This window comes from Carassius gibelio, chromosome B2 (assembly GCF_023724105.1).
Source record: "Carassius gibelio isolate Cgi1373 ecotype wild population from Czech Republic chromosome B2, carGib1.2-hapl.c, whole genome shotgun sequence".
Lineage (NCBI taxonomy): Eukaryota > Metazoa > Chordata > Actinopteri > Cypriniformes > Cyprinidae > Carassius > Carassius gibelio.
Genome location: NC_068397.1, coordinates 16,894,379 through 16,916,830, shown reverse-complemented (window position 1 = coordinate 16,916,830; position 22,452 = coordinate 16,894,379). Strand labels below are relative to the sequence as shown.

The 22,452-nt window shown below is 36.3% G+C and overlaps 1 protein-coding gene across 3 annotated transcripts; it reads right to left on the bottom strand.

The window, feature by feature from the left end:
• Positions 1–1,131: 1,131 nt before the first annotated feature.
• On the bottom strand, positions 1,132–18,962 carry palm1b (paralemmin 1b). Of its 3 annotated transcripts, none has more exons than XM_052549640.1 (7): positions 18,571–18,962; positions 11,220–11,265; positions 9,288–9,368; positions 4,259–4,380; positions 4,109–4,166; positions 3,994–4,015; positions 1,132–2,787 (listed from the first exon to the last, which is right to left on the bottom strand). In XM_052549640.1, the coding sequence occupies exons 2-7, from the start codon at positions 11,262–11,264 to the stop codon at positions 2,381–2,383; spliced, it is 735 nt and encodes a 244-aa protein (XP_052405600.1). In that variant the 5' UTR covers position 11,265; positions 18,571–18,962; the 3' UTR covers positions 1,132–2,380. The 3 variants fall into 3 exon arrangements, with proteins under 3 accessions (XP_052405600.1, XP_052405602.1, XP_052405601.1); XM_052549642.1 differs by having other exon boundaries at positions 1,132–2,784; positions 18,571–18,956; XM_052549641.1 differs by having other exon boundaries at positions 18,590–18,956.
• Positions 18,963–22,452: the final 3,490 nt, after the last annotated feature.

Below are 22,452 nucleotides of genomic sequence, written 5' to 3'. Positions count from 1 at the left end.
AAAAGACACGAATTAGCTGATATTTAGATTATTAATTAAATATGACTTTAGACTCTAGAAAACCTAAAGACTGAGCAATTTAATGTTTCAATTTCACCATTAACCACTTAGCACATTTAATTGTGCTACACTTTGTCTATGTGTAAATTTTTCACCCAAAAATTAAAATTCTGTCATCAGACTTTTTCAGTGTTCCAAGTAACACAAAAGGAGATACTTTGAGGAACTTCAGAGTTTTGTCTGCATAATTTTCAGTGATTAGTTTTGTTAACAGCATTCCTCAAATAAATCTTCTTTTGTGCTTCCACACAAGAAACAAAGGTTAGAAAGTGTTTGACACTTGAATTGGAACAACACAGGATGAGTAAATGATGACAGAACTTTCATTTTTGCGTGAATTGTTACTTTAACTTAAACCATTTTGTCATTGAGATGAATGGCAAATGATAGCATCATTTACTTTACTTCTCCAAATTGTTACTGCCTGTGTACTCAGATTCAATATCTTTGTGGAATGCTAATATAATCAGCATTGTCACTAGTATTTATGTGCCTGGGAAAAGGTTTAATGGGTGGGCGGGCCTCCCCTTCTTCAGTGACTAGGCTATACCGTAGAGGACCACAATGGGCCCTACTCATCACAGGGTCCGGGACAATGTTCTGGCTGTTCCCCCTGACACCAGTCTTAAATATGACATGACAGTAGTTGAGTAGCATCACATTAGCCTACAAACTGCTGCTACACAAGGTAACCAAATTAGATTTTAGCCTGCAGATGGCAACCTTTACACACTCCAAATGTTTTTTGAGGCTCCCTTTAAAATGTGTATTTTGGAAGGATATCTGTCTTTTGATATTCTGTGACAATGAATTCAATTTGATATTGATGCTGAAGTCATTACACCTGAAGCAAAAACAGTAATTGCAGAGTAAATATTTGAACTAAATGAGTTCACAGAATCTCTTTCTCTGGATACACAATACCATCATCAAACATGAAGTGTGCTAACATTTTGTCTCTAGGGAAATCAACAATTCATTTTCCAAACGACTGCCATTTGTAACTGTGTCAGACCTTGTCGACTGCAGGTGAGTGAAAATATAATTACAAAAGAATTACCAATACATGACTGTAAACAAACATTGTTTTGTTTATTGTCATTATTCCTGATTTAAACACTTGGACCACAACAGGCATTGGCCATACCAATAAAGCACCTATAACTCATGACATTATTTGATAGCCACAACATATACTGTCTTACACAAAATGAAATAATTCATTAAATTGAAATATCAGAAAGACGGCAAAACTACATTTACAAAGCTGTGGACTCAGAATGAGAAACATGTTTTAGACCCCACACTATTTACCTTGACTTAACACTAATGAATGATTTATCATTGTGAATGATCTGCCTGGACATTGAAACGTGAATGGTGAACTCTTGTTTTCTTACAGCAACCCAATTAACACCAAAAACCCTCAATTTCACACATTTCTTTTTTTTTTTAATGATATGATATATTTAGCAAACTGTATGAATGCTTTTTAATAATATGGGATACATGTAATATGAGGCATTGCAATGTTACTAAAAAAAAAATTAATTGATTACAATTACATCTAACAATGTTATCTATCATTCAAAAGGGTTTAAAACGTGTTATCTTGTAAAAAGTGATGTACTTGTTAAACAGATATCTGCTGTGGTTATTATTGGGATCTGGGGTAATTACAGCAGCCTATTTAAAAAAAAAAAACATGATTACATTTATTCTATTCTAGCATGAACAGTCATAAATAATTGCATCATATTTACAAACATATTGGCCTACTATGAGGTGTAATGCAGAATGTGTGATCGTGGACAAAGACGACACTCCATGTACCAGTGTTCACAGTGGTCTGAGATGATTTGGCAACAAAAAATAAACAAAACAAAAGGCTGAAAATATATATTAAAAGCATAACTTTGTAATATCAATATAGGCATTTCTTCTCAGTTATAAAGTAATATCTTAGAAACACAAATGTATATGGGGGATAAACAACTAGTTCATATATATCGAGACGTTCATCTTATTTTACTTAAAACAAAATAAGGACGAGGGCCACAAAAAAGTTCTTTTAACCATGTTGTTGTCTAAAGTGGAATCTGTTGTGGTCCTCATTTTTCCGTTCTTCAACAAGATTACATAATGAAAATATATGTATATATAGATATATAAATGTCAAGACAGAAATATAGAAAAATATTAATAGAAATAAAAAAAGAAATACATACTAGACAACAAAAGTTAATTCTAAGTATACGGGGTATACTCATTCATTGTTGTGTTATGGTCAGGGGGTCAGTTTCAGGGCGAGCGGTCGCCCTCACATGACTGTGCAGCATTTGCACGGCTGCTTTTCTTTCGAATTGACTTCTTCTTTCGATTCCTCCTTCTTGGCTTCATCCTGAGCTTTCTCGGGACTGGAGGCGCTGCCGTTAGGTGGGGCCTGATCCTCTTTGGCCCCGTCATTTCCAGCTTTGCTCTCGCCATCCTCAATGACCACAAATTCAGCTTTCACGGTCTCCTCTATGCCCAGTGCCTTCTTGGTCTCAGCCTCATCCTCTACATTCTTGTAGCCCATGAACACCATGGTGACGGGATGCTCCGCGCTGGCATTCTCAATGGCTACATCAGGGTTGGTGCACTGCAGTTTGGCCTCAATGCCTGTGATCTGTTTCTTGCTGTTTTGATCTGCGTTAGGGCTGGGCTGCTGTATGCCATTCTCAACTACTGGGGACAGAGAAAGAGACTCATTTAACTTGCACTACTGCTTAAGCCAAATGGAATAATCACTTAATGATTTTAAATGAAGCTGCTATTCAGCATTTATTAATAAGACTATAATATGAACATTCATTCATTCCGTTGGCTCTTTCACATGACAACAGTGAAATTACACAGTGGCTATTATTGCAATCAAACTGATAACAAGGTAATCCTTTCTGTTACATTTATACAGAGATGATGGAGAACTGAAAACTTTACTTTACTTTATACTTTATTGTCAGACTGTGTCTGAAATTTTTCTTGCATAACAGTATTTATGTTTACAACATTTAACATACATTCTACATTGACATTCACTCTAGCACGTACAATTATACATTTCATACAACATTTATACATCCGCAACACCGTCCCAATACTCTTGATCTCTGATTAGGTGTTTTTGTTCAGTGCAAGGATTGCCTGGTGCACAAAAGAATTTTTCAGCTTCCCTTTTTAAATTTGGGAACTCTATACCTCCGTTGTGACGGTAATAATTCAAAGTCTTTATGCAGTATATGCGTAGGATTAGAGACTATATTGTTAGCAAGCCTAAGCATCTTCTTATAATAGGATGAATCGTAAAGCTTCTCAAGCGGCTGACCTACTATCTTTGAACAGATTTTTAATTGATTAAAAACCTTGTTTTTTAGCGCAACAGATAAACTTTTATACCAAATAGAGTTGCAGTATTGCAGTAAGCTCATTATCACAGACCTATAGAACAACAAAAGAATCTGCCTTCTTACTCCAAATGACCTAAGACGGCGAAGAAAATAGATTCTCTGCTTTGTTTTTTTACATAGAGTATCAATGTGATCTTTCCATGACAACATATCATCTATAATTACTCCCAAATATTTATAGGTCTTAACAAATCTAATTGTCTCGTTATGAATAAAAACAGGAGTTATATCCGCCATAGACCCGAATACAATCTCCTCAGTTTTACTTGTATTAATGATAAGGGCATTATTGTCACACCACTCTATCAACTTAGTTACACCTTGTTGATGAACCTCAGAACTATCCGAGTCATTCAACACAGATATTAAGACAGTGTCATCAGAGTACTTCAGAATATACTGATTAAACATGTCCGTTCTACAGTCGTCAGTATAGATGACTGACATTAAAACATTAAAATATACAGCATATTTTTACACTCACCCTTCACTGGACCATCAGGTTCCTAGTAGAAAAGACATATGACAGGAAGTCATAATTATTATCAGAATTGAAACCTTTACTAAAGCAACAACAACAACAAATCTTAATAGCTTACATTTTCTCCTTTATTCAAAGGCACTCCACTCTCAAGCTGATCAATCTCCTGTTCTAGTCTGTTAGTGGAAAAGATAAGTGAATGTGAGCAATGTTAGAATTTTGTCTGGGACTAAGGAGGGTATCAAGTGACTAAATGACTGGTTTTAACCTTAGGATGTTCTGCTCCAGTAGTTTGGTCTTTTCTTCATCCTCTTGTAGTTGTTTCTGTGCCTCGTCCTCTCCACTGGATGGCGCTCCGTCCAACAGCCATCGCTCTCTCAATGCCTTTGACTGTTAAAACAAACCGATGGCTTAGAGATTTCTTTTTAGAGGCGATAACACTTCAACAGCATAAACCTCTTGCAAATACTATACAGTAATATCATGAAATATTACAATTTAAAATAATGTTTCTGTATTTAAATATATTTTATATAGTAAATTATTCACAAACTGCAAAGTGAAATTTTCAGCTTCAGTGTCACATGATCCTTCAGAAATCTAATATGTGACCCAAGACCACAAAACCAGTCTTTAGTGTTTAATTGTTCAAAATTAAGATTTCTACATCACCTGAAAGCTGAATAAATAAGCTTTCCATTGATTTATGGTTTATCAGGATTGGACAGTATTTAGCCGAGATACAACTATTTGAAAATCTTGAATCTAAGGGTGCAAAAAATCTAAATACTGAAAGAATATTGCCTTTGAAGATGTCCAAATGTTCATGGAACATGATCTTTACCTAATATCCTTGTGATTCTTGGCATTAAAGAAAAATCAATATTTTTTAAAGACTTAAAGGAACACTTCTCTTTTTATTAAAATAGGCTCATTTTCCAACTACCCTATTTTACTGTTTTCGAATACATTCAGCCAATCTCAAAATCTGGTGGTAGCACTTTTATCTTAGCTTAGCATAGATCATTGAATCTGATTAAACAGTTAGCATGCAGCAGGTGCAATGATATTACGCAGCGTTTGTGTAGTTGCAGCGCTGGGGACTATATTCAGGCACTGTGTAATATCATTGTGCTGCTGCACCCATGGTACGGCAGGAAAGTTCCTTGATTACTACGCCAAAATTAAAGTATAGTTCCTAGCCATATCGGCCTAGAAATCACAACTTTTCATTTCCCGTCGGTCTTGGTACATGGTGTAACTACAGAAGAGTCAAGATTTCGACTTTCTTTTGTCATTTGACTTAAAACGCAATTGTTTAACTCTAGGGGAGTTGGAAAATGAGCCTTTTTTTTTTCTTCTTTTAAGTGGAGTGTTCATTTAAGATTGTTTTTTTTGGTCCAGGGTCACATATGGTGCTAATTTTTGTAGAAACCGTGATATATATATATATATTTTTTTTTCAGTATTTTATTGATGAATAGAAAGTTAAAAAGAACAGCATTTACATTATAAATGTCTGTACTGTAACTTTTGACCAGGGTAATGTATTCTTGATGGGGAAGTGTGTGTAAATGGTCCCTATATCATGGTCACTAATTGCATGATATTGACTAAATGATTGCTTGAAAAATTAGTTAATGTCAGTTGGATTCATTGTGCTGATGTAAACAAATCCACACCATTAAGGTTAGTGTAGCACATAACCATTTAGCTGTCCATTAGTTTTTCACTTTAAGGCATTCTCCATGGCTGCTAATGCACACTACACACATTTCTGGATAGTGAAACATATTGACAGGCGCCTGCTCGAACATAGCTTCCTGCCAGAGCAGGGTTCGACTGGCAGGACCAGAGTGAACCACTGCTGTCTGAAGAGAATTCTGACATCTGTCTGGCACAGGGATGGAAGATATTTCGGGTACAAGCATAGGTGACACTAGAGGTGGCAATGCACTGCAATTAGAAATGCAAGGCATCCTGGCACACTGGATATTAGGTACAGGTCCTTCTCAAATAATTAGCATATTGTGATAAAAGTTCAATATTTTCCATAATGTAATGATAAAAATTTTCATATATTTTAGATTCATTGCACACCAACTGAAATATTTCAGGTCTTTCATTGTTTTAATACTGATGATTTTGGCATACAGCTCATGAAAACCCAAAATTCCTTGTGTATGTGATGAGATCTCGTGGCACGAGATCTCGCGAGATCCGATGTGTCTCACGAGGTTTGACTGGTCTCGCGAGAACGTAACGATATGCAAAACAATTTGCAGTGTTTACATTACAGCTGCACAATTGATGGTTTAAAATGGCAATCTCAATTCAAACACCCACACGATCTTATTCCTGAATGACAACGGTTCAGCCACGTCTATCAAGACTGTTTCACATCGCGAGTGTCAGTGTTGTGTGAGAAGCAAGTTCTGTCACTGCTCATGTTAATGAATCATTCATGCAGCTGCTGATCCAGAAAGTGCAACACAATCAGTCTTTTCAACCACACAGCATTATTTCTTTTTTTTTTTTTTTTTTTTTTACATACATTTAAATAACAGAATTACTTGGATAAAAGTTTATAGTATAAACACTTATTCTCTCCACAGTAGCGATCAAAACGAAAGTATCTTGTATGTACTGTAACGCTTTATCTTCTTCCGCCACGAGGTGGCGACAACTACCCGTTTAAAAAAGCTATTTGTCATTGAATCGTTCATTCAAAAGATAACTGACTCTGTCGTTTCATTTTTTTTTTTGTTAAAATTAATTCATATATTAATTATATACTTTTTTCCCCACAGAATATCCTGTTTCATTCATTTGTCACATTATGAGACAAAAGCAAAAAGAGCACTAGTGATTAATGGCATAAGCTTTTTTTTATGACAAACACATTTATCATTACAAACTGCTGCTGCCACCAGTGCTGTTTCCATTCTAGTGCAACAGAGACAGAAGAGACTGTTCAACCTGCAGCAGATGGAAACAAACATCTGCTGAACATCAAACAGTGAACATAAGACCCATGAAAAGACAAAACAGAAGAGAAACATCACAGAGCTTTTGATAACACCTGTTGTTCCATAAAGAGCTTAAAACTTGCACAAAAAAGAAGCTAAGATGTAGGTGATGACATTATTTGAGAATTAAATGAAAAACTAAATACAAACTTTGAGAATGTTATACAGTTGCTTTCAGGTTGGATGCCTTTTTTTCCATTCATTCTTACAGTTTATACAGTACAGACAGTGGCGTCTGAGCTCTGCAAGGCTGACATCTGAAAGATTAATTCAGACAGGCCTCTAGAGAAGAAAATGAAAATAAAAAAAAAACTAAGAAAGTGGGATGGAAGGAGGAAAGGAAAGGTGAGGTGAAAACCATGAAGACGAAGGTCAATGGACAAACAACGGACCTCATCTGCTAAACTAGAAAGAAGAGTATGGTAAAAAAAAAAAAAAAAAGATGAAGACTGCAGAGGCGTTTAGTAATAATAAACCATAAAAGCAGTGCAGCATGCATCGCTGCATTGTAAATCTGATGTCTGAGGATGTCTTTTCTTATAGCAAGTCCACTCTTAATCATTTTATAACAACTATTCTCCCTAGTTGCTAAAAATGTGTGTGTGATTAGTTTTTTTAAAGGAAATTGAACTCAATTATATTACTGAATAGACAAAAAATCTCACCATGACAAGAAAAAAACAACGATTCGCAGAATGTTAAAAAGAGTCATTCATGGAAAAAGCACAGTCACATGAACTAAAAAACACTGAGGCAATTACTGACATTTTTTGTGAGGTCTGAAAATGATTAAATGGAAAAACATGAGATCTTACGTTTTGCCTTTTTAAAATGTCTTACCTACTCCCTATTCCTATGAAACTGGGTCAGTATCAGACGTAATCCTTCACATAGAATTAGCAACAAGTTACTTCATTTTGTATAATTACTTGTGACTTCCAAATTCATAACAGTCCAAAATGACCCTCTACTGCTCCCTTTCTCGTCCCTCAGCCTACTCCCTCAGTTTTGGCTTTGTGACCGCAAATTCTGGCATGGTGACAGATAGGCTGACATCACCACATGCACACGATACACAATCCCAGCACAGAGGGAGGACAAAGGATCGGAGTCTGGCTCAGTAGGAAACTAAGGCCAGCTCCATTGTTCCCTATTGAGCAAAATCCCTTATGCACAAAAAACAATGGCAGGTATAAAACTAACAAACAAAAAATATCACGTTGTGACAGATGACAGAAGGGAAACAATCGCCTTGCCGGATACTTGGGAGATGAGGATAGGCACGCATGCAAGTTATTTTTGACCACGGATCCTCTGCAGCAGACTTGGGATCTTTAGGATTTGCATAAATTTAGCAGTTTTTGTATTTTGGCTTGAATTATGAAAATAACTGAGGTAATAATTTCTGCAGGCATCCAGAGATCATAAAAATGACAATATATACAGTTCATTAATGAACAGTTTTTATAACACCTAATCGTTTGGATGCAGTCAAATAATGAAATAACATAATTTATTATTGCACACGTGTAAAATATTTATGACTATGATTAAATATGCATGAGCGTGTCTGTGAAAAGTAAGGTTCTGCTCTGTTAAAAGTCAGGACAGTTACATTTATAAACTTTAAAGATTCAGTGTTTATTATTATTATCATTTGTTAAAAAAACTTTCTTCTATTCAGGCCTAATTTGCAGATACCACAAAAAATGTGGGTTGTTTTCTCTTGAAAGTGCAGACAGAAGGGGAGAAAGGGCAAATTTGTGCTTTAGAAATCCATTTAAAATGTTCTACCGAAGTGTACCATGCATGAAGAAAGTGGTTACATTTAAATAAAGTAAAAAAGGCCATTAAAATTAAACGGCTCTCATGATTTCCATAAAATGTAAATGAGCTTTCTAAAAAAGAAAATATGTGAGACGGCCTGACTTATCATAACAAGGCAGAACTTAAAGGGAGGATACAGATTTCTTCCCTTGTCCCCTTAAACAGGAAACTGCTGTTAAAACTTCCCCTTCTCATTTCAGCAACTTCAAAATCCTGAAAAATCATTCTCACATTATGAATTTCAACACTAGGGCTTTAAATAGAAATCTGAAGTGTTGGACCAGACAGACAATAAATTATATAAGGAAGACACACCACAGCGCTCTGACTCTTAACCTCTGGGTAGAAACCTCTGACAGCCGTCTGAATGATGACCACGGCAAACACCTGCTCAATTTTATAAAACATATCCACAACCTATTAGCTGTTATGTCTTGATACCTTGAGATGCTGGAGTTGTCTGCGGTCATCCTCAAGTTGTCTTCTTTTGTTCTCAATCTCAGCCTCCCTCTTTCGCTTCTCCTGAAAAGACAAGATATTAAACTCAGGTGAAAGATGCTGAACCTCCCAGTTCACAAAATCAAATAGCCTCTGCACAAATCTCAGTTAACAAAAAGGATTTAAAGAAATGGTACAAATTCATTATTATTATTAGACAGTATTCACAATCTGTTTTTGACAATGCTGAATGTCAGTGTAAATGTATACATTTAACTAAATATTTATAAAAAATAATTTATATTTTTTATATATATTTAATAACAGGTGTGACCTGTTCTGTTCATACAGCAGCTTACAGGAGAGGACTGAATAAAATCTGTATGAACTAATAATTAAAAAGCCTTTTCTATTTCCAAAGCAACACTGGTAACCATAGTGACAAGTGACTGAAGTAAATATCAAAGCTGAATTACATAACACCCAAAAGTTATATCTCATTTGAAACACTGTTTAATAAACAAGTCCAGTCAAGGCCCTAGATCATCTGTCAAATCTTAATTAACCAACAGTGGCCTTGAAATATATATATATATATATATATATATATATATATATATATATATATGTATGTGTGTGTGTGTGTTTATACTGTATATATATATATATGTATATATATATATATATATACATATATATATATATATATATTCTTTTTTCTTTTTTTTGAATGTATAATGCCGCATCTGAGTGATGCCCAGGCCACAAAACTAATTCTGATCTGAAGTGATGGGATTTAAAACCTTCTAATGACATAAAGGCGTATTTGGCTCTTGAACCGGACTGACAGGCGTAATCTGCTTCTGTGTGAACATGTTAGCCAGAGTTTCTTTAAACGGAAACGGACAACTCCCAATAAAACTCTTGATTATGCACATCCTGGAAGTCTTCACTTCTCAGAAGATGGATAAACGTGAGTTAAAGGCAACATTAGTCTGGTTGTTCACAAAACAATGCTAAGCCCCATCAATAATTGAACACACAGAAGTGCTTTAGTGCTGATGGCTGGACATACATTAGCAGGTATAGATGGTCATTGACATATGGTAGGAGCATGATGCCTCGTGAGGCTAAGATCATTTAGGCCTTCTGTGCATCTGATCTGTATCCTGACATCTGTCCTCATGCAATGCGTAATGAGAAATTTAGTTGGCAAAAGTTCTAAAAGTTCTAATCATATATGCTAAGGCTTATTTATTTGTTTTATGATTACTTTTAAAATTGATTTGTCGATCATTTATTTAATTACTCGGTCACACTTTTTTTTTTTAAAGATCCAAATATTAACAAACCACTAACTACAACTTTTGCCTCAATAAACTATTAATTTGCTGCTTATTAACAGTCAGGGAGTTGTTAAGTTTAGATATTGGATAAGATTAGGAATGTAGAATATAGTCATGCATAATATGTGCTTTATAAGCACTAATAAACAGCCAATATCTTATTAATTGGCATGCTAATAAGCAATTAGTTAATAGTGAGAACTGGTCCCTATGCTACAGTGTTACCAACTACTCATATATAAATACAAGTTTTATTTTAATTACACACTACTGTTTAAATAATTGGGGTTGGTGAGATATTTTTATGTCTTATGCATTTATTTGATGAAAAAGTTAATAAAACGGTAATACTGTGAAACATAATTTGTGTTGGTAAAATTGAATTTCATTTATTTTTGATGAATAGGAGTTTCAAAAGAACAGCACTTATTTGAATCCGAAATCTTTTGTAACATTAAAAATGTCTATACTAAATAATGCATCATTGCTGATTTAAACTATTTGGATTCATTAATTATTTTTATTATCAATTATTTTTGATAAGTTGTGGAATATAAATACATTTAAATCAGTGTAATTATTTACTTACAGCAATGGCCCGAAGTCTCTCTTGCTGTGACAAAGCTTCCGACATCCTGCAAAAAAAAAAAAAAAAAATTCACCCAACAGAAGTAATAGAGTAATAATCTTCACTTTTCATTTACCTTAAAGTACAGCATTCAGTATTGCAATTTTGTTTCATAATGCATGTCCAGATCCCTGCCTGATCTTTAGACACACATCATTTCCTCTTAAAGACCTTGTACGTTCTTCTACCTGCAAATCTGAACTAACGTCTTGTTCACTTCCACAATGCATTATAGATGGACCCTATTTTATGTCTCCACATGCTTAGCTCCTATAAAATATGAGCTCAGCCTGTCAAGAGTGTTTTGCACTTCTCTCCTTTGAGGCAAAACAGATCGATGAGAATCGATAAAAGAGGTAGGCAGCTGTTTTTCTCTTCTCAGAAATCAAACTCCAGATATGAATCGCAAACACCAGTCCAACAGCGATGGAGGGAGAAGTTATGAATGGTATGCAAATTTCAAGACTGTTAACAGTCCTTTGCATTCCAACCTAAATTGATTCCAGAGCTCCAACATAAAGCCCAGTCCAAGGGAAGGCCAACGTTACTTGCTCCAATAGTTCTGTATGACTTTGATATGGTAATAAATACTGTAAGAGGAACCAAACTTCCACCTCTTTGCAGTCAAGACATGGTTAATGTTAATACAAGCAGTCCAAACATTTGTGGTTACATGCTTGTTTGGCTACATTCATAAGCATCCTGTGAGAAGGAGGCAAAATACAATGCATTAATTGAGGAAAATGTAAACAAAATATCAAAGGAGAAGGGACATATGGATAAAAAAGAGGTCAACCATGAAATGGGAACATGGGAAGTGGAAAGCCATGTTGAACCTGGTACAAAGACATCTTTTGTCAAAGCCTGTTTTACTGCAGGCTTCTGCACTGGTCCACAGAAAAAGAGCTTCTCTCCTGAAAATGGCTGCAGGGGAGAGTAATCCAGCTGATTGGTGATCTCAGTGGCCCAACCGAGCACATCCAATCACATGTTCACTCTCTCACAGGGAATGTTTGTTGATATGTTATCTCTCTCTGATTTCAGAGCTAAAAATCTCTCACAATGGAACTGATCATGCAAGATGAAATCTAAGCAAGAACTTAAGTGATTTGCTTCTGTACATTCAGACCAAAGTATTAACTGTTGACCGATAGAATAACTGTTGAACTCAAACCCAGACCCTCTCCTTGGTGCAAAACCACTCAATGTTACATTAGCACCTGTATTTTAAACCACTAGTGCAGATAGTCACAAATGCAGCACATGAGATCACGCCAAGAATGATTCATGAAGCAAGCCCACTCATGAAAAGTGGTGCAACACCGACGTTAACAAAAGTGATAAGCAAATGTTTCAGAGGGATAATAGTCGACAAAACATGCATAACTATTTACTCAAGGCCTAACAGGGTTACCACGCTAGTTGACCAGTGAAATTCCATTGTTTTCATGGTTTTTATAGTGCCTTGCAAATTTTTTGTTTTGTTGCTGCGTTATGTTAAGGTGCTTTAATTTTTTCACACAAGTCTACACTCCATACACCATACTGACAAAGCAAAAAAATGTATAATAAAAAAACCCCCTGAAATTAGTACATTGCATAAGTATTCACACCCTTAACTAAATATAGGAGGAAGTCGTGGCCTAATGGTTAGAGTGTTGGACTTGCAATCCAAGGGTTGTGGGTTCAGGTCTCGGGCCGGCTGGAATTGTAGGTGGGGGGAGTGCATGTACAGCACTCTCTCCACCTTCAATACCATGAATGAGGCGCCCTCGAGCAAGGCACCGAACCCCCAACTGCTCCCTGGGCGCCACAGCATTAATGGCTGCCCACTGCTCCGGGTGTGTGTTCACACACCATACTTGGCTGTATGTCACGTCACTATTTAGCTGAAGCACCTTTACAGCCTCAAGTCTTTTTTGTTTGATGCGACAAGCTTTGCTCATCAGCATTTGGCAATTATCTGCCATTCTTCACCTCACCTCTTGACCTCAATCTCTGTCAGGTTGGATGGGGGCAGACGCAAATTTTCAGGTTTCTCCAGAAATATTCAATTTGGTTCAAGCTCAGGCTCTGTCTGGGCCACTCAAGGACATTCACAGACTTGTCGATAAGCCACTCTTGCTGTACGTTTAGGTCTATTGTCCTATTGGAAGGTAAACCTCCTGACCAGTCTGAGGTTCAGAATGCTCTGGACTGGGTTTTCATTAAAGGTGAGGTATGTATTTTTTCAAAGACGCTTTAGAAAACTGAGTCAGGCCAAGTACCAAAACAAACTTTTAGCCAATCAACAGTAACGGGCGTGTCTACTCATGATGGGGACGAGAGAGCCCTCAGTACACAGGATGGAAATGACAGATGAGTGATGACAGAAATAAAAAGATGGTGGATAAAAAACAAAAGAGGAAAACGTCCACGGAATAAAATAAGGCTTACGATAAGGCAAAAAGTAGGACCCGTTTAAATATCGGATAAGTAACATTGTTTTTGCTTTGTTTCACATAACTAATATGCTGTTAAAACACATATATGCATTTTAAAACACACAGTGCCAAACACAATCCCACTACCAAAACACATTCAAGATGTATTACCATAGTAACACACATTGCTTTTAGTTACTGATGACATCATACCTTTGGCCGGCTGGCACAGCAGATTGCCCCATAATCGTTGCCTAGGTTGTGTACGTATGAGTGGGGTGGAGCTATCAAAATAGGGGCGAGACCCTTTTGGGGCAAGAGGCGTGTTTGTTTTGGTGATTTGAAATATCAGCTTTGCCTACCAGAAATCACTTACCTCTCAATAAGTGTACCTCAGTTATCTTCAGCTGGGATGTCCCGTGACAACGCAGCATAGTGTCCGTTAGCTGATGTCACTGTTTTACTGGCATATATGTGTTTTTATTATTGTGAGCATAACTGCTGCAAATAAATATACATTTTATATTTTAAAATGTTTTTAAATGTGCAATTTGATATATGAAAACTTATATACATATATATTTTTTAAATATAATATGTATATGTATATATGTACATGTATATATGTATACGGACACGATCACAGGAACATCCCAGCTGAAGAAAATGAGGAAATTACGTCGCTTCCTTTGCCAAGTGCATTCCAAATAACTACATAATGGCACACACGTGCCCTGCTCACTCCAGAGTCCACACTCCAGGGGCTCTGCCCTTCAAAATCATTACTTCCATTTGGAATTTGCCCTGTAAAACGTACAGTAAGAATTCATGTATCGTTACACCCCTAATAAATAAATTATATATATTTTTTTTTCATCCTGCAAGTCAAAATTAAAAAATGTATTGACACTTCCTGATTTCTAGAAACCAACAGTCTGAGTGACACCAAACTTTACTGTATAACCTCTAGCTATCAGACACATTTGGACTTTTTAAACTGTTTTTAAATTGTATGGTCACATCCGATTATTATCATGAAAGGATAAAAGTGTGTTAGTATTATTTCATTGGGCTTTCAGAAAGCCGCTAGCCTATATAAAATAAACATTACTAATAGCAATAATAATATTAAACCTCTTCATTTCAATAGCATGCATGTAATCTTACCAGTTATTGGGTTTATTCAACTAATCTGCAATACATTTTACTAGCTCTAAAACTCCATGCAAATTAGTACATCACTGCATCAGTGGTTTAGGAATGGAGGAACGAGGAGGAACTCTTTGAAAAGTTTCAACACCATGCAGCCATTTCCTTTCGCCACATCTCATTGACAGCATTGGAAAAGCACTTGGAAGTCCAGGAAAAACACAACACTGGCCAGCTTTATCCAATCTGTGAAGTCTCCAGTGTGGGTGCACTTATCTTACAGCTTGTTTCCCCTCGCTAGTCCACTGCTGGGCAACACACTGAAGCCATGCTGTGACCTTTTCACTGGTTCACTCTCTGGCCAACAAAAGTGTTTAAAATGCCAAAAGTGACAAAGAGCAGCCAATAGATAATCATGGCCAGATTTCAATAGAGAAAATTGAATGCATGAAAAAACACGCCACAACATCAACCAAAGGCTTCTTTTTGTGTATATGGAATAACCTTTGGAGTGACAAAAATGTCTGGTCCTATTTATGCACTGGGTTCCAATTACAAATTACAATGACAGTTACAACAAAGCAGGTCCATCCTCATGGTGATTTAAACTCCTGGTATATTTTAATGGCTCGTAGGATATGTAACTAAATTTTAAGCCCAGCTACATTACATCTGAAGGGATTATTGTTTCTGCGAACTGCAGATGTTCAATCAGTTAATTTGTAGTGAAACTGCAAAAAATCCAGACTAATCTTAACAGCTTTCTGGTGGTGGTTAAGAAAAAAATTAGGGGACATTTGACACTTACAAAATATGCATGTTCACAAAATCAAAACTTGTCCTCTTTGAGCTAAAAGGCCACCCAAAGTAACATACTAAGTGCTGTTTGATTGCAAGGAATGTGGGAGGGAGACTTGAGAAACTTCCACATTGGGATTTTGAGAAGGGCCAGCTTGACTGGTAAAGGACTGTACCAATAGTTTCATGCACTCCCTTTTTTCTGAGACATGCAATGAGCCAGGTCTCAACCAGCATGGGGAGACGAAAAGGAAGGGAGGAATACTAACCTCCAAAAGTTGTTAGACCATGAGTGCATACATATATTTCAAACATGGAATGTGTGTCATCTTTTAGCTGGTACACTTCAATAACCCGTCAATAGTTTTCTCTAGCTGGAACCTTCTTCTCAGAGCTAGAATTTTAGAGATGACTGTCTTACAATTCATAAAATTCAAGTGGATTTTCCACCCTAAGCAAACGTAGTCCATAACCACTTTCCACAACATTTAAATGGACATTAGCTGTGCTGAAAAGTCTCCTCTAAATTGACCATTTGTGAAAAAAATAAATGAGTCATTAAGTGTGCACTCCTGTTTTGTAGCAGTCATTAAGATATTTTCATAAGGGTTGGAGTGAGCAGGAAGGGCTTGAGTAAATGAGGAGAGTCTGTTATGGGCTATTATCTGCTACAGAGTTCTGATATGAGAATGGAAGATATATAGGTGAAAGGTTAAAACATCAGTGACAGTCCAGAGCTGTTCAATTTTAACCGTGTCAAATCACAGCAGCTGTCAGGAGTCCTTGCTGCTGGATGGCAACACCCATGAAGTGACAGACCCCATGTGACCACATGACTACTTGCGTAATACCAGACGTTGTATTTAATCAACGGTTTAAAATATATGAATGCACTCCTCTCAAAGAGTATATATCGAAGGGGAATTCTTACATTTAATTCTAATTTTAAAAAAAAAACTAAATGAATTAGAGACTTTCTGTTACATCATGCATCTCAGCAAGGAATGTGGGCTGGGGACCCTGGCAGATAAGGGTTGCTGTGTTGGAAAAATAGCATAGATATTCTTTGGGTCCTTATTGGAAGCTTGTTGATTGAAAAAAAAACATTTTGTTTAATATTTGTAAGCACATTTCAGTAGCTATTAGCATATTCATTCAAAAATATAGCAGCTTGACAGTTTCACAATTTCATGGTTGTTAAAGACTACACGCAATACAGCCTGTAGTATTCCAAATAAAGTATATAGTGGCAAAACACCTGTTTATCATATCACTGCGCAGCATAGATTATTATTGTTGTTGCATAGCAACACTGTGTGACTACAGTATGTCTTATAGGGAAGCAATGAAATGGAAGAAGCTAGAAAACTTTTCTTCCATATTGTGACATACATCCAAGTATAATGGATTAGAGCTGGACTAAATTGAATTAATTGGTTTTTGGTTGGATTTTGAGATTGCACTCCAAAGTGGAGGCAGATAAAAGCGCGCTTGCAGGAGTGGGGTTTAAGCAGCCAAAATTAAATTATTTATCTGTCACCACACCAGAAATAAGTCTTCAACATTTGCAATGGAAGGTCAAAAATTAGGTAAAAAAAATTAAACAATGCATTATCTAATTGTTCACAACAAGACCTGTAACAATTAAACAGAAAACAAAGCAAATTGTTCACAACTAGGTCTGTAACAGTTGAATCAACAAAGCGGTGGATCTTCATCTTATGCCAACTTAATATCTTTTCTATGCATTAAGTGTACGTTTCAAGGGGTCCTTTATCAATACCTCTCAAACCTAATTGCTTAAACAAAAATGCATTTTCAAGTAGGCTAATATTAACCGCAGGCCTTGTTTTAAATATAAATGTAAATATTTTAAATTTAAAATATTCAAAATATTTAATATTTAGAAATGCCCAAGGGTTTCTAATTCTAAAGCTGAATTAAATTAAGAAATCCTTTCCCAGAGCTTCTGTGGTTCTTCTTTATGAACTACTGGCATACCCTATAGGCTATAACATTTACACAATTCATAATATAATGCATCAGAACTTCTAGAGCACCAACCCTAATTCCTAATTTACTTAGGAACCTGCTTTGGTGGGTCCAATGACCTAGTGCCTCAAATGTTCATGGGAGCGTAAACTTGACAGACAAGCTTTGGCACTGGATGTGCACCAGGGTTGATATGACTGCCCAATTCCCTCTTCATGCGCCTTTCGTTATTTCCACACAAAACGATACATTTCACAGCTATTACAATTAAACTTTTTTACGCAATGTGTATAACACAAAACACATCACGGTCCCACTTGCCCTTGGCGAAAATAAACCTTTTCCATCTGGGGAATGAACGCACCATGGACGCGGTGGGTGTGGAGAAGATTTGACAGAGAGAAAAAAACCCCGCATCAGAACACAGTCAGACGTGAAGCGTATCTGATTCCACGCGCGGGGAAATTATGTCAGATTCGAACTGTTAAATGGCCCAAATCCAAATGACCACGAAAACATTTTACATCATATGCTGCTAAATCCAGGTCTACACGGCCATATTGGATCATCCCACCCAGTTTCATCAGTATATTGCTAGATGTGCTTCTCCCACACCCGAGCACACACTGCTGGAAAAAAGCGCACCAGCGTGTTATTGGGCCACAGAAGATACTTCAGTTTATATAAACATATGATAAAAGACATAACCTTTGCATAGCTTATTAACCCCTCTGTACTCTCTGCGAAAAGGTAAATGTAACTTATCTCGCATTGTTACATTGCAATCCTGTTATTTCGCGGTTGATGCAATGTATTCAAGACATTCAGACGATTTAAAGCGCCATCGCAATGCATGCCCTCAGCATAACAACAATCCAAAGAGATGTCAGTAAACGAAAAGACAATTAAACCCGCAGGAAAATAACAATTGTTCAGAAATGAATACTTACTCAGTGGTCAGACCGTTACCTTTTGATAGCGAATGTTTCTCTTGCGTCCGCTCAGAAAAAAAACAAACCCCCGCTCAGAGGCGTAAACGACACAGGCGATCAATATGACTGGGCTACTACTATCTACTGATGGGCACTAATTCGGTTATTCTCTCGGGTTGCAAATGCAGCTCTTGGCGGGGACGTGTGCTCTCTGTTTTCCGGGGAGCGGCGCTCAACCCGACGGTCAATGTGTTCTGGCGTCCTTTTGCAGAAGCAAATCTCTCACATGGCTTTAGGATGGAGCGCGCGACTGTTGACTTCACAGCAGTGGAGCCTTTGTTTCTCGCGCGACAGTTATTACGCGAGCGTGTTAAGGGCAATGTCTGGCATCTCCTCCTCCTGGTGAGAGTGAAAGTGAGAGGAGATGCTTGGATACGCCTCCCTCCGGGCACTTGAGGGGCTGTATAAACGATGTAAACACAACACCAAACACATTCATTGTAGTATTACAACTATTAATAGCATTAATGTTGTGTTATTGTTTGTGTATACATGTTACCACATACAGCGGTTCATTAAACAATTCTCATTAACTCCTTATATCTAAAGAATCATTTTACACATTTTGTTTTAGGTTAATATTGTTTAAATTGGAAATTAAGGCTCTCTGTTCAGTATTTCCTAGTCTTATACAACAATAAAAAAGAATCAAGTTGGAAAAAATGCACACTCATATTTTAGTTGTAGCCTAAATCTGCACAATAAGGATTCATTTGTTAACATTAGTTAACTATATTAGCTACTAAATATGAACTAACAATGACTTAATATGAACTAACAAGTCAAATATTTCTAAAGCTTAATCTTAATCTTAATTTCAACATTAAGCCATCTAATATATTATTAAAAAAATATAATTTATAATTTTGTGTATTTGGTGTGATATAATGTGTTTATGCAGTTTAAGTAAAAAATATATATATATATTTTCCACATACTGTTGATAACTGTTGCTCCTCTATATCCCGCCTTTCTGAAACACATCGATATTTACAAAGCTCATCCTTCTGAAAAGCAAGGTGTACGCTGATTGGCCAGCTATCCAGTGCATTGTATCTGGCTGAATACCTCAAGCGTGTGATGGTAAGGTTACGCTGCTTAACATACTGTGATGCCATCTCCGGGCACGGCGAGACTAACCCAATAAAACCCATTATACAAGCATATGTTGCATCCAGTGGGGACATAATTACTGATTATAATGATTTATAATGTGTTTTTATACTTTGCATTGCATATCAAGCAGCGTAACCATAAAACCATGCCTGTATTGACGAATTTAGCATTCAAACTATAAAACTTTCATGGACTTTTTCTTTAACTGTTCCCTCCTGGTGGATGCCCAGCTCAATCCAAGCAGCTGTGTCCTTAATCATTTTCAAGAAATGGCTGAAAATACATCTCTTTCATCTTCATTTGACCCTCTAACTGTAGCACTCTCTATTATGTTTCTATTCTAACCACTTGCTAAATTTAAAAAGAAAAGAGCCTTTAAAGCCTTTCTACTATTTGCTTTTTATTTATAATAAATAATGTTATTCAAAAAAAGCATTATCTGTTATTTTTCTGTTCTATTGATTGTTTTATTTTTTATTTAAAATAAACCTCGAACACTAGCATTCCAAACTATTTTTTTCTGTTCTATCTACTTGTTTTCTTTTTATTTATTTATTCAAAAAAAAAAAAAAAAAACTTGCTATATATACGTTACCTATACCATGTTAGGCGAAACCCCATCCCTGTCTCTGCCCACAGCCCGCCCCCACTGTCTTCTTTTTGGAAAACTAAAATATGGTCACCCTAGTAAAAGATAGAGTTTGTGAGTAAAACATATAGCCTACAGCATAGCCTAAAGTGGTGACTGAGCAAAGTGTAAGGAATATTTGGGGTCATTCACAGTTTAAAGTGATCATATCACGAGGAATCAATCAAAACCCAGATACTGTTGGTTCTGAACAGCAGAAGAGATAATGATAAGAATAAAAGTTTAACAAACCTTGTAGTTTTCCTGGCTGCAAGTAGTTCTGCTGGTCTCTGCCTTTACGTATCCTTCTGAAGATTCCAACGAAGAAACAAACAGATAAAAATCCAAAATCATTTCAGACCAACATTAACTGTTTCAGCACAAACTATTTTAAATCTAAAAACAATCCTATAGCCAAGTAAAGTGTATTCAACAGTAAATGTGTTAAAAAAAAGTGTTCATCTTCAGTTCTCTCTTCACAGCAGTTCAGTCAGTGTACTGTTTGAGTAAATTATTACTCCGGGATATTGGTTAGTTTGAACTCAGAGGGAGTGTCATCCACATTAAAAAAGTTAACAGCTTAACTCATTTGTGGATTAATGCCTATTGGAGACGCGAACCGTTTAAAACGATTCAGTTCGATTTGGTGAACTGGTTCAAAAAGATCCAGTTACATCGAATGATTCGTTTACGAACCGGATATCAAAAACTGCTTTGTTTTGAACTGTCCCACAACAGACACGGAAGAGAAGACAATGATGAATAATGTTGTAGTTTTCGCTGTTTTTGGACCAAAATGTATTTTCGATGCTTCAACAAATTCTAACTGACCCTCTGATGTCACATGGACTACTTTGATGATGTTTTTTTTACCTTTCTGGACATGGACAGTATACCGTACACACAGTTTCAATGGAGGGACTGAGAGCTCTCAGACTAAATCTAAAATATCTTAAACTGTGTTCCGAAGATAAAAGGAGGTCTTACGAGTTTGGAACGACATGAGGGTGAGTTATTCATGACATAATTTAGATTTTTCGATGAACTAACCCTTAAATGTCAGTTTGTCTGGTGAGCTTGTTCCCTTTAGCCTCTGCTGGAATCTGCTGGAACTACACGGTGGTGGCAAAAAGCATTTTGTTTCTCAACTGACATATATTCAGTTGTGTTTTAAATAAGTACATTTCAATGTACTAACTTAGCAACTGCCACAGAGATTTACTAAAATGCTATGGGACAGATTTCTCTAAGTATTATAGATATCCTTGAGCAGACCTGAACCCAAAGTGACTGCAAGCACAGAAAGCCTTTCTATAGGGTTCTGACTGGCCAAAATGTGTGTGGATTTCCAATTTACATGAATGGTTAAAAACAGAAACCTTCAAACCTGCTGGTCAAGAAGATTAAGTTCACATATTAAGTTCAACATATTTTAAATAAAACCTGACAAAAATGTGCTTCTTAGTTTAAAACACATATTATCAGGCATGTCATGCTAATGTACATTCACAGTTGAATTTTAGTTGAATGGGACTCAAAAGTGCTGATTTATGTTTCTGCTGTAGTGGTTCCAAAACTGCGGTTTTTCAGGGTTTATGTTTTAGTTCTTTTGCTTTCCCTCTTCAATGCAGCTGTTGTCTTTAAACTTATTACTTGACATTGTCAACTAATGACAGAGAATGCTGGTTTTAAGTTTAAATACAAAATACAAAATACAAAGGCAAATTCTATTAGTGGGGCATTGTGTGTATTACAACCCAATGTGACATCCACCAATCAGACGGCTTCCCAGACGATTTTTTTGTTTGGTTAAAATTAATGGGGAATATATTGTGATTTTCCATGGTCGCTTGTTCACTGAAATCTATGGTGGGCCTGCATATTTAGCCTTACAATTTCTTCCATATATATCCAAGTGTCCAATGCCATTTTTACCCTGAATATACATGGCTTCTGGTGTGAGCCACTTCCAATTATTTTATATGTACAAAAACAGTCCATTACACTGCTTGATGTTCCAAACTGGTATACATTATATTTTTTACTAATTTTTGTAATTCTGTTTTTATTAAGCACAAATAATTTTAGCATTTCCT